The 13,115-nt window shown below is 46.1% G+C and overlaps 1 protein-coding gene across 8 annotated transcripts in view; it reads left to right on the forward strand.

Annotated features, from left to right (window-relative positions):
- Window positions 1-13,115, forward strand: part of LOC135412608 (ankyrin repeat domain-containing protein 17) — a 69,824-nt gene that overhangs the window by 7,714 nt on the left and 48,995 nt on the right. Inside the window, exon 1 of one of the 8 annotated variants that reach the window (XM_064651358.1) lies at window positions 8,395-8,465. The exons of the other annotated variants lie outside the window; for them this stretch is intronic. Within the exon in view, the coding sequence (XP_064507428.1) occupies window positions 8,433-8,465 (33 nt within the window). The 5' untranslated portion in view covers window positions 8,395-8,432. Of the gene's footprint in view, window positions 1-8,394; window positions 8,466-13,115 lie in introns of those variants that run through there. 8 annotated transcript variants of the gene reach the window in all.

Consider the following 13,115-nt stretch of genomic DNA (forward strand, 5'->3'; position numbering starts at 1 on the left):
GAACATATGCCTTCTGTCCATCTCTGCCACTAACAGAAGTGAAAGTTGGCATAACAGCACTCTGGTATTTTTGTGAAGCATCAGCTTGATCCAGGATCTCCTCAGGGATAAATATAGTGGCCAACTTTCTGTGCTGAACTTGGGCAGAGGGCTTTTCTGGAGCTTGCATGCAGGGGGAATGCCTACAGTTCTGTGTGAAATCACTCTGTAAATGCACTTGTGTCTCGGAGTTGAGGTGGGTTTTACAAACATTGCAGTTTGGGTTCTGCAGAGTTCCTTGGGATGCGGGATGGCACAGTGCAACGAGTTGTGTAACAGCTTCCTCTGTGCCCCCTTCAGCCAAGCCTTGTTGGAACAGCTGTGCCAAGTGTGGTGTTTGTTATGAAAGCTGATATGGATGCTAATTCCTCCCGTGCTTGGGAAGACTTGTGTTGTGTCCCAGCACTGCTTGCTTACGTCAGAGCGTGGCCAAGACCTCCGTTAGGCCTCTGGTGACTTTATTGTTCCTGCTTTGGGAGGAGTGTGTGAAGTAGTGACACCCAGTGACACACACTCACTCAGCTCTTCCTCCAGTGAGAATTAGACTTGAGGTAAGGTTACTAGTAAAACTCTAATTTAAAATATGTATTTTACATTAGGAAAACCCTGCCCCAGAATGTTTTCAAGAAAGGCCTGTGTCTTCGGTGGTGGCTTTCATTGTAATCCAGAGTTGGCTGTTATGGATTATGCAGCCTTTTGAAACCATTGGAATACTTGTCAATAGAAGTGACTGAAGCAATTGATTTGCAACAAAAGTATTGTGCACCCAGTCTAATTTTTCTTTACTTTTTGTGAACTTCCAAAGCATTTCTTAAATTTTGTCATACTGAAACAATTCTTTAGGCTCTGTGTGTATGATGTAATTTAAATGTGGTGGAGGGGAAGAGGTCCTGCTGTGGGAAGGGGGACAGGGGACCTCAGCCTCACCTGTCAGGGCTCTGAGGGCTTTAGTTATGCCTTGGAGGACTCCTGGAGATGTTTTGGGTTTGGACTCTCGAAAGTCTTTAGGGTTAGTCTTGGGCTAAAAGCAGGCTCTTGCTGCGAGCACATCTTGGACTGAGGGCAAACCTTTGTGGGGTAATTGTTGTGTTATGTGGTAACCTGAGATAAACTGAACCTGTGATTTTATTTCTGAAGACCCAGTGCAGAAGAGATGGGGGAACAGGAGGTGTTGAACTCCAGTGTTCAGCTGGAAGTGTTTCCATCTGGCAGCTGGTGCCGCTGCACTGACGGGAAATGTCTGGGGCTGTGCTGTGGTCCCCAGGTAACCTCAGATGAAACCAGAAGCGGGCAGCCATATTAAAAGAAAATAAAGATCACAGTAGTATCTCATTTTTTGTAATTCAGTTGATGTATTTTTCCTTCTTTAGCCTTATCTAACGGCTTGCTCTCGTTAATGTCCGGGCTTGATATTCCTGTCAGTGGATTGAGTAGGGTTTCCAGCCATTTTAGCCCGTGAAGTTGAAGATGCCAGCCAAGTAACTCTGATCATTGACTGCTTTGTAAAAGAAGGAAACATAAAGTACATTGTTAGGATTCCTGCCTTTGGGATAGCATTCAAAATCTGGTATTAACCAAGTCTGAGTTCATTGCAAACAGCATATCTGAATGTAGAGCTGCTGAAACAACCACCTGGTTCACCGCCAGGAGAAGGAAGGCAGGGACATCCCGGTCCAGCAGATCTTGGATTGGAATGTGACGTGGAAATACTGGATATAACGTTCACTTAGCTGGAATTTATGCATAGAAGTAAATGATGGACGAGGCCACTCAAAGAGGAGGAGGAAGAGGAGGCTTTGTTCTAAAAAGTGGCTTTTTCTGGTTGAAGGGTTTTTTAACTCTTGGCAGGGAATGTGTCTGCACTTAAACTACTCAAGAGCTTGCACTCAAATTTCCACCTGCTCATGTGGAGATCTCTTGGATTGGTACCTGCCTTAGGATTTGAGAGGTGTTCCTATGAATGTTTTTGAGCTGTACATGGTGCTTACATTATACATGGTTTTTCTGTCACCAATATTTCACATGTGGAATGGGAAAGGAATATTCATTTGTTTGAAAAAGGATTTTCCCTGTCCCAAGTTGGCTTTCCAGTCTTACTTGTGTTTATCCCAAGCCCAGAGTTCTTTAGTGCATTCAAAGTCCTTGGACTAAAGACTTGAACGTTGTATTACCCAGTGAAAACATGGATTACTTAAAGGAAGATCTGTTACAGAAAGCTCCCCTTAGACAAAAATTTGTGGCAGTAATCTTACACTTCTGGAAATGCTTATATAATTTTGTCTCCCTTTTCCACCTTTGTGTCAGGTACATTTGGATTTGCATTGGGCAGTTTCTCTGTACAGCAAAATCATAGGGACTCCTTGAAGAGGAGAGAAAAGCCACTGGACCAGTAGGAACCACAGGAATGTATCTTCACACTATTGCTTTTTCATGATGTTCTACTCCAGTTCATCTTCAGGGCAGTGCAAGGGATGAGTGAAGATATTTTCTTTCCTCCTTTCTCCATGCTTTGATTTTCCTTGGGGAAGTGAGATCTGAAAGAATGGGGCTGACATAAGCACTGACTGGGATGGAAGGCTCTGGCTGCTGAGCAGGGTCTGTCTCTCTGGGCCAGGGTGCTGCTTGCCTGCTGGGCTATAAAACTGCTCAGGTGTCAGCTCCATTTAGGCAGAGATAAGCACTTATTTCAGCAGTGGTTTTGCATTGTGCATCCAGCCTCTGTTTGGAGGTGGATGGGGTAAGAATAAGAGGCTGCTGACAGAACTGAAGGTGATTAGCTTATGACTCTTGACTGGAGTGTTGCAATCTCACTCCAGGCAGAGCTTACTTTTGACATTCCTTGTCTTCCAGTTCCTGGGAAAAGTGCTATAAACTGACTGCTTTTGGTTTGAGCTTGTATAATCTGTTGGTGAATCCCTGTATTTCCCTTAACTTCCTGGCATGATGGTGCTGGCTCTTAATTCAGTTGGGGAATGGGTCACCTTTTTTACTGACCCTTGAATGAGAAATCTTCTGTGAAATGGTAACGCAGTTTGGCTGCTGAAATTCCCAGTTCCCCAGCTACTACTGGAAGGACATAACACCCGTTTGGGAAGGCATCTCTGGACATCATCAAGTCCTCACCTTCCCCAATCCCACCACAACCAGATAGTTCATGTCAGCTCTAAGTGTAGTGCTTTGTCAGGGGAGAACAGATCTGAGGGAGGGTTTATGAAGGGAACTGGGCAGGTTGTTCCATCAGACAGGTCACAACCATACAAGAGTCTTGTAAATAGTCACTCTTGAAGCCTTTGTAGTGCTTTGCAGTCTTTCAAAGGGACATAAAAAACCCAGGATGTGTTAATCATGGCACTTTCAAAGGTAGTGAAGTCAGACACATTTCAAAGATCCTACTTTGCCTGGAGCTGTGGAAAACCTAGATAGAATTTCATCCTCTCCAGCTTTGTCTCCTTCCTGAAACAGCAAATGGACAGAAAACACTGAATGTGTCAGAAGGGTCTGGAATGCCTTGCTGCTGCCCTAGGCCAAGGGAAGAATAGGCTGGAGAGAAATGAAAGATCTGTCTTGGCAGAGAAGTGTGGTTTTGAGTGGGAAGTCATCTCGGATGGTCAGAGGAGTTGCTACATGGTTGTTAGAGAAGGAAAAATATGTGGATTTGTTATCAGAGTTTCCTTGTCTGTGGGAGGTAAGGGAGCTGAAGCAAGGGTGGTGTGACAGTGAGAATGGGCAGCAGGGATCGTCTTGTGACTGGAAAACTCACGTGAAAGCTCCGCTGCAGCTTCTGGCAGGGAAGTCGGAAAGGCCCAGAAAGAGACGCCAAGTTATAAGGATAAGGGAATAAAAAGGAAACAGAATAAAAGTATGTGTCAAAGGGGGTAAATCTTTATCAGGTTAAAGCCCAGCAGCCCTGCATGCCCCCACCCCAGTAATGAAAATAAAGGGAGAGAGTAGGTTCCTTTTATTTGGAATTCACCGAAGCGCCTGCCTGAAGGGTGTTGGGAATTCAGTCAGGCTGACAACTGTGGAGCTGCGACTGCTGCGAGAAGTGAGGGAAAAGAAACCAATATTCAGTCTGAAAATAGAGAAAGCAGATGAAGGTCGTGACTTCAGACTTGAACTGACTGGTTTTTATATAGTCACTAAGCACTGAGGATCTAGAGGAAGGAGTTGGGTGAACCCCTCTGGAGGGAGGAGCTGGAACAGTAGGTGTAAAGCTCTTTTTGGTTTGTATTGACATAGAACTAAGCGACCTTGCAAATGGCTCAAGTGGTGACTGATGCAAACTTGTACAAAGCAGAGGTCACACTTTTGGGTTATCACGTGATTTTTCTATTTCAGAAAGAAAAGATGATCCGTGAAGTAGCAGAGAAGAACATCTGTAGTGTCTTGGTGGTTATGGTGATATGATGGACTGCTGAAAGCTCTAGGCTGTAGTTCCTAATGAAGGCTGATAAATCCTAGTGCAGTTATCTGGAGCAGTGAGTACCCTTAGGGGGGTGTGTTTGGGGAAACATTCAGTTCTGCCTTAGTTGCAGAGGGTTTTGAAAAACTGTTTTTATTCTAGGAGCAGATAGGAAGAACTGGGCTCGGTCCAGCAAAATGAGCGTGGGTGGGAGTATCATCACTCTAAAAAGGGAAGAATTGGGCCCAGCACAAGTTTGAAGCAGCCTTTGGAAAAATATCTGGATATTCCTTGCACCATCAAGTGTTTTCTTGCATATAAACAACTGTTCCCATATCTTATCATGGGTTTTTATTTCATGTTAGAAGAGGAAATTTGGTCATTTGAACGTTTTAATGATGGAAATTTCCCCTTTAGGGATTAATAATTTCTAGGGTATTTCTAATCCATGTGAAATGTCAGTCTTCTCTTTGCAAGTGTTTCCTGCTTGGGGTTTTTATTGTGATAGGTACCGGAGTTCTTGAGGTATTCCATATGACAGTGGTGGGAAGTTTGCCTCCTTGCACTCTACACTTAGCAGATAAACAGAATGTCCCAAAATGGGGGCTGGAAACCCACCCTGCTTTTTGGTCTTAACTGTTTTGGGAACTTTTGGATTCTCTGCGGACTGCCTGCCTACTGCTGAAAAGGGAAATACTTGGAAAAGCCACGTTGGAGGGGATAACTGAGTGATAATTTGTCCTGTATTGAAGGGCTATTTTCAACTCTTTACATTTTCCATCTCAAAATAATTTGGTTTTTTAGTAATTAATGCACATCATGATTTTGCTGAATAAGGTGTTACCGGCTGCGTGGGACAGGGTTTAAACATCCCAACCTTGCCACTGTGCTCTGTGGCTCTGAAAACACACAAAAAAGTGTGTTTATATGCTTTGGGACAGTTGGTGACCAGTACTGCTCGATCAGCTGGAAATAGATAACAATGTGCTTTTGTGATATAAGAGTGGGAATTGTCTGATCAATTGTTCAATGCTCACATTTCTGGGTGCCAGAATCTGTCTCGGATCAATGGTTGAAATGCTTGTGCTTCAGGGTGACGTGATGCCAGTTCAGAATCCCTGGGGGCCTGTGTGGTACTGGAAGACGGAATGAAGGATCTGCTTAAAAACTGTGTGAGCTCTTGAGCACTTACAGCTCCACCCTGTGTGAACAACTGTGTTCTTGTGGAGGTTTTTATTCTCCCTTTGGTCAAATAGTTTTATTTTATTTTAGTTACCAGTGCTGTTTGGGTAGTTCAGAGTAAACCAACCTTGATTTGTACCCATCCCTGACTTTGCCTCTCCCAGAACACTCTCAGGATTCCCTCTGGTCTAACACATTTCAGTGTAGCTTGAAATAGGACTTCCTTCCCTCTCTTCTTAAGGCTAAGATTGTCTCCTCAAGCTGTGCTTCAGATGTTGCCTCTCCCACCTTCTGTGTGGGGAACAGAAGGGGTTTGTGTGTTTTAGGCTCACAGGCTGTGAGGGACGTGATGGATGGGGCAGCTCAGACAGCTGGGGGGGTTTGAGGCACCTCTTGGTCAGGAGAAAAGGCTGATTTTGAGCAGTTGATGGTAATAAACGAGGGCACAGACTGCATCGTGCCCTTCAGAGTAAAGCTGAGATGCTTCAGGAAGATAAGGTGGTTTATCTTTTCTAATCAAACACCTCGAGTAATTCCTAGAGCTTGACTTGAAAGTGAGGAAGAAATGGGCTTGTGTTTACCTTTGCAGAATTTGAAGCTGTATTCCTGGCCTGTGTGTAAAACCCAGAAAGACACAATAGATACACGACAGAACTTAATCACAGACATTGAAATATGTTTTGGTTTTTCCCCTAGAAAGTTCTTTTTTTGTTTGTTTGTTTGTTTTATTTCTTTATTTTCCAGGAACAGAATGGAAACCTGCATTAAAGGCTTTACTTTGCACCATGAGATCTTCAGTAAAACACAGGGTTGGGGATGGGCTTTGTTTGGAGTTTGGTGTTCCGCACTGTAAATATTTTTGAAGCACAGAGGGAAGTACGAGGTGTCATTTGGCAAACAAATGCTTCTCTGTAAGGCAGGACCAGAGAGCTGGGGGTTAAGGTGGGCCAGGAGAGGGGAGGAGGTGAGGGAACAACAGGGGCACAAAGGGGATCGGGGCATGGGGGTTTTGAGTGTGAAATTTGGAGTGTTTTGTTTGCTGCCCTCAAACAAACGTGGAGGGTGATGTGCCCTCAGGGCTTGTTCCTCCTCCTCCTCCTGAGAGTCTTGGGTTGTTTTGTGGAGCTGAAGGAGCCCATGCCATCAGTTGGCCCTGTGTGGAGCAGACAGCTGCTTTTGTTCCTGTGTTAGGCTGTCTTTCCATTTGGAAATGTTTTCAGTGGGGTCCTGTGAAGTATCTCGATCCCAGCGCTAAGTTGTGTGTTTTATGCTTTTTTTCCGTGTGATATAAGGTGTCTGTTAATTCTTTCTGAGGCTCAGAAGACTGAATAACTAGTCTTTTGAGACATGAGTGTTATGTGGGAGGTGGTGGCTGGTTTTTCTCTTTTCTTTTTTATATATATACAAAGAAATCCTTCAAGCTGGCAGGGACAGCTTTGTGCTTGGGCTAACGTTGGTGTGTGATTGCTGGGTTGTGTGTACACAGGAGCCTTTGCAAGGGGCTGCTGGGGATGTTAGAAATGCTGCCCTAAAAGCGGGACTCCAGAGGAATCACAAAATATTATCCTGTGATTTCTTCCTTGAGTTAATTCTAGTAAACAGTGTAAAATTTGGGGTGTTCCTTAAAGTGGAAAAATAGTATGGGCAGCCTGAGCAGGTATTGAATTTGTATAAAATGAGGTACTTTGTGATGGGTGAGTAGGATGTAATTCCCATTTTAGGTGATTAAATAACATTATTTTTTAACAGAAGAACATATATCTACGCCTAAAATTTAGACTGATAACTAGAATTTCTGTTTAGGATGTTATTAGCCAATCTAGTCAGCTTTCTAGGAATTGGGTAAGAATATTCTTGTTGTTTGAGGAGTGTTTTTTGAAATTAGAGTGTTTTTTGGGAAGAGATGATGTTGATTAAACTAAGTGATTACTGTGAGCATTTCTTCAAGTCGGAATGTGAATTTAATTCCTTTGGCCATTAGACCCCTTTGTGCTCTGCTAAAATGAGATCACAAGAGAGGAGACTTTTGTGGGGTTGACAAGATTTTTATTTTTTTTATGCTGCATGTTTTGAACTGGAAAATGAATTGTTTTGACAGCCACACATCTGACTGCTCAATGATTTTGACCTACTGTGTGCAGAACGGGTATCACTGCCTCCTGTGTTGATGGAACATATAAAATTAAATTTTTTTGGTCCAGTCGATGTTTTGGGTGAGGCAGTGTCGCTAAGAAGTGGATGCCCGTCTTGGTGGATAGGTGACGGTCCTCAAAGCCGCACTGGGGAGATGGGGTCAGTACCTTTGGTATTGGTGTCACAGCCTAGTTCTGGAATTGCTGCCACCCTGGAGCGGCAGAGGAGGAGAGGATGGGGCGGTTGGAAACGCAGCAGTTGGTGGAGCAGCATTGAAAAGCGGGTTAGTTAGATGAGGTTTTGCCGTAATGGGAAGCCGGCTCACAGCACAGAAACAAATGTGCCACGGCACGGATCTGCCTCATCCGAGGGCCGGGCTTTCTGCGAGTTGGCGGCGGGGAAGGAGGTGAAAGGATCCGTGAGAGACGCGAGAAGGCGGCGGTTCGGTTCGTGTTTCCCGGTCTGTGGGTGCATTCCCCGTGCCCGCGGCGGAGGGGCGCGGGGCGGGCGTTGTGGGGCGGCGCGGGGCCCCCCCCCGCGCGCGGGTGGTACGCGCCGGGCGCGCACGGGGTGGAACGGTCCATTTCCTGTTCCCGTGCCGCCGGCGGGGGGGGCCCGGCCGTGAGGGAGGGGGCGGCGGGGCATGGCGGCGGCGCGCTGAGGCGGGGCGGCCGCGATGGAGGCGTACGTGCTGGAGGACATCCTGGAGGTACGGCCGGGCCGCGAACAAAGGGGCCGGGGGGGCGGCGCGGGGCGCCCGGGGCCGTCCCCCGGCCGTTGGGGCTGCGGCGCTCGCTGGGGCCCGGGCGGGAGCGCGGCCGAGCGGGGCCGGGAGGGCTCCGGGGCGCGCACCCCCGGCGGTGACATTGTGGGCACGGCACCGGGGATTTCAGCCGCTGCCTGCCGCAACTCGCGCTTTTTAATCCTCGTTTGCGCCGGTGTTTCATTTTCACGGATTCACAGAATCGGGGAATGGTTTGGGTGGGAAGGGACCTTCCAGGTCATCTGGTTCCAGCTCCCTGCCATGGGCAGGGACACCTTCCACTATCTCAGGTTGCTCCAAGCCCCGTCCAACCTGGCCTTGGTCACTTCCAGGGATGGGGCGGCCACAGCTTCTCTGGGCAACCTGTGCCAGGGCCTCCCCACCCTCCCAGGGAAGGATTCCTTCCTAATATTCAATCTAAACCTCCTCTCTTTCAATTGGAAGCTGTTTCCCCTTGTCCTGTCACTCCAGGCCCTTGTAAGTTTCCTTCAGGGACTGGAAGGCCGCAGTTCTGTCACCCTGGAGCCTTTTTCTTTTCCAGGCTGAACAATCTCAATTCCCTCAGCCTTTTCTCACAGCAGAGCTGCTCAGTTCCTCTGATCATCTTGGTGCCTTCTCTGGAGTCACTCCAACAGGTCCATGTCCTTCCTGTGCTGGGACCCCAGAGCTGGATGCAGCACTGCAGGTGGGGTCTCACCAGAGCAGAGGGGCACGTTTTTGCACCATGTGATTTCTCTTACTGCATTTCCAGTTGTCTCAAGCATAGCCTGCTCTTGCTTCCCCTGCAGAAGCAGATCTCCCTCTGCAGCAGTGATTTATTATGAAATAAATGACATTATCCCTTCCTGTGAGGCTGAGTTGGAAATGCCCTTTCAGCCAAATGGAGAGGCCAGCCTAGAAATCGTAAAGTGAAACTCACGTTCCAAGTGACACAGGTCTCTGTTCCAGGTTGTATTCACTGTAATAGTTCAAAGAAGTGTTCACTGGCACAGGCTGCCCAGAGGAGCTGTGGCCAGTGTCCAAGGCCAGGTTGGACAGGGCTTGGAGCAAACTGGTCTAGTGGGAGGTGTCCCTGCCCATGGGAGTTGTAACTAAAATGAGCTTTAAGGTCCCTTCCAACCCAAACCATTCCATGAAATACCTTTTTCTTGTTCCTGTGGTTTTTCAGGTTTTGCAAGCAAAAACATGATTTCATTGCCAGATGACTTGTCAAAATATTTGCATGTATTCTTTATTGTAACAAGAAGCTGCTACCTCATTAACTGCTGTCAGAATTCACACGAAGCAGTTCTTCCAGTGATGCTGAGCTGGTAGGCTTTTTCCCTTAGTGGCCACACTTAGGTTGCTCTAAAATTTTAAATCAGTGGGAATACTTGGTGTTAACTTCGGTGTGACCCTTGGAACTGTTTGTCATAACTGCATCCAGAATATTAACTCAACTGTTCACTTTGTGCTGAAGAAACCAGTGCAGATGTGTGAGCAAGGCATTTCCACCAGCCTCTGTTCGTGTGGCTGGGCTTGTGTGGGGAGGTAGGAAGAGCAAGAGTGAACTGGGCTTTGTGCCACCAAACAAATATTTCAGTACTTCACTTGTCTCAGTGCATACTGAAAGCTTTTTCTTTTTTTTTTTTCTTTGTTTTAACCACAATTGTTATGTGAAGCTTCATTGTGTATCAAATTAATAAGGTACGTGGTGCTTATTAATAGTCCTGTTTGGAAAGGCAGCTGGGAAGTTAATTTTGTCAGTATAGCAGAATTTTGGGGTGGTTGTGTGACTTGAGCAGTTACGTCTTTGCTTCTCAGAGTGGATGTGGTGGCTTTTCTTTCAATAATTTCGTCACATTCTCTTCCTGGTCACAAGACTGACCGGATCCCGGTAAAACATCCTCAGGAATCAAGAATGGCTTGTCTGGCCTGGGTTGTGTGTGAATGAAGGGTTGAATCAGTCCATGAATCCCTGGTAGCAGTGGAAGCTGTTCATAATTTCTTAGCACATCAGTGGAGGCGAAGTAATTGTCCTGCATTCCAGGACGTGCCCAGAAATACAGCTTCATTCCCTCAGAGCTTGTTCCTGTTGTAACTTGGAGCAGTGTGTTTAAGGTGTGTGTCTTATTTTCCCATTTCAGGGCTTTTTATGTCCCATGGAGCAGTTTCTGGTGCTCATTCCAAGACAGCAGCGTGACGGTTGAGAGAACTGCTCTTGCTTATGCAGCAGGATCTGTCACCTGTGTTGCATTGAACATACCAGGAATTACGTAGTATGTGGTTAAATTTGGAGTGATCAGACCTTGCCTCTTCACAAAATCTTCAAGAATGGTTTCCCTCTAAGTTGGTGATAATTTAAAATAGGGGAAAAAAAGGTGTTTTCTGTAGAGTGCTGGTTCTGTTGAGTTAGCGCAGAGACCGAGGTTCAGATGTTGTTGAGGCCCTTCCTGCCAGGGGTGTGTGAGTGCTTCTGGGGCCAAAATCCCTTCTGAGGGATGAAGCAGAAGTAAGTCTTCAGCAAATGTAATGCAGCTGCAGGCAGGCATGGCTGTCAGCCCAGAGGATTTCATGCGGCGTCCTGGCCACCCCGTGCTTAGGCCACCTTCAAAGAAGGTGCACTTGGTGCGGCACCGGAGCTGCTTTGCTGCTCTCAGCTGAAGGTGAACGTTGTCTTGGCTCTGGCCCTTGAGTCTGGCATTGAGAGCTTTGTGTGGGAATACAGCTGAATGAAATTACAGCACCGTGGGGTAAATGTGCAGTCAGCTTCCGTTCACTGGGTTCTTCTGCTCCTGGATCCTGGCCATGCTTGTTGGTTGGTGTGTGACCTTACTGACACAAGGCTTTTTTTGTTAGTGTAACCTTTCGGGTTTGGGCTTTTGTGTGCCAGTGAAGGAATAATTACGTTACAGGAGACCTCAGTATGGTATTCAGAGTGGGTGTTAACCTGTAGTTGTGCTTTTGCTGCTTGGGTTAGTCAGCAGAAACATTTTCTGGGGTGGGAGAATAGGTTCTGTCCTGACAGATGAGGATGTGGTCTGCATTATTGTGTGCTGAACTCGGTCTGCCAGCTCAGAAACCCACTTAGGAAGCTTAGGAGAGTGGAGGGGTAAATGTATATTTGCTCTGTTGATTTGAGACTTCTGAAGAGAGCAGCCACGTGCTCTGACCTTCAGGTTCTTTGAAAGCTGGTTTGTGCTCAGCTTTAGGGAGGCAGACTGGAGTCCAGCACGAGCCCGTATGTGGCACTTCCTTTGTGTCCTTACTAACTGCTTTTATGTCCTTCAGCTTTGTGGTGTAAGGTAAATATCTCCCACCTGCCTTGAGCTGAAACATGAAATCAGACAAAAAAAAAAATCTTCATTTGTTACTGTGATATTGGGAGTATTTCCTGACTGCTCCATGGAACACTGATGGAAGGGAGAGCAAACATGGAATAGCAGAGTCATGTCTACAATGCACGTTGAGAGATCAGGGAGGCCTCTGCAATGCAATTTTTCTTTTCTTTAACAGGCCAAGGCTTTTAATATTTATAAACATTGTAGTCTCTTAGTCTGAAGATTAAAATCAGCATTATATTGCAGTATTTGGGCATTAGTAGCTTTCCCACGTTCCAGCTCTTAAAGGGGCTAATCCTTTCCCTGTTTTCTTTGTCACAGTTTCTCTTGGTAATCTTGTCTGGTTTACTTTTTACCTGTTTTCCTATCTTGTTAAAGACTCTGCCTGTATGAAGTTGGTATCAGGCACTAATGTGCTCCAGCGTTCCCTGGTGATCTCCATCATAGAATATCCTGAGTGATTCCGGGTCCTTTGGAGCTGCTCTGCTCAAACTGCCTCATCTGCCCATTTTTGCTTGGAACAAGCATGTGTTGGACCTTGTAGAAAAACAAATCCTATCTTGGATTTCTGTTACTTGCCCCCTCCCAGCTGATTTGATCAGACTGTTGTGCAGGGCAGGGAGCGGGAGCTGGGTTCCCTTGTATGGGAAGTAAAATCTGGGAGATGGAATTTCTCCAGATCTTAAGCTGTTTCTCCTTGACTTGCAGGAAGAGGATACAAGCTTGATGGTGTAATTTGGAACCATTCTTGTTATTTATGCTTTATTGCTTTATCTTTTTCAGTAATGGTTTGTTCTTGGTGTAGTAATATGAAAAGGCAATTATTGTGCGAGAAACCTCTAAGGCAGTAAAGCAACTTCATACTTGGTAACTGCTGTTGAAAGGTCAGTGTTATTCAGTGGTCGTGCCTGCCAGTGAGGGCCTTGCTAATTGGGAAAGCTTAACCAAGGCCTAGACTAGTGGGTGGGCTATGTGATTTGCAAAGGTCTCTTTGGACCCAGGCTCTTCATCTTTTAAGCTGTTTGTTCAGATTGAGTCCTTAGTGAAAGACATGGAGAGAATTGAGAGAGGTCTTTCAGACGTGGATTTATTTAGTTTTTTTCCCCCTTTTTTGCACCCTCCACATATCCTGTCTTTAAACTTCCATGGAAATGTGTAAAAAGGTTGTTTTCATGGCTAAGGTACTCATTCCTTTTTTTCCTGCATGTGCCTGAAATCTCTTCAGATCTTTGCCTTGCTGGAATTTGCTGGCTGTGTTGACTGATGGGAAGTCACA

This window comes from Pseudopipra pipra, chromosome 4 (genome assembly GCF_036250125.1).
Source record: "Pseudopipra pipra isolate bDixPip1 chromosome 4, bDixPip1.hap1, whole genome shotgun sequence".
NCBI lineage: Eukaryota > Metazoa > Chordata > Aves > Passeriformes > Pipridae > Pseudopipra > Pseudopipra pipra.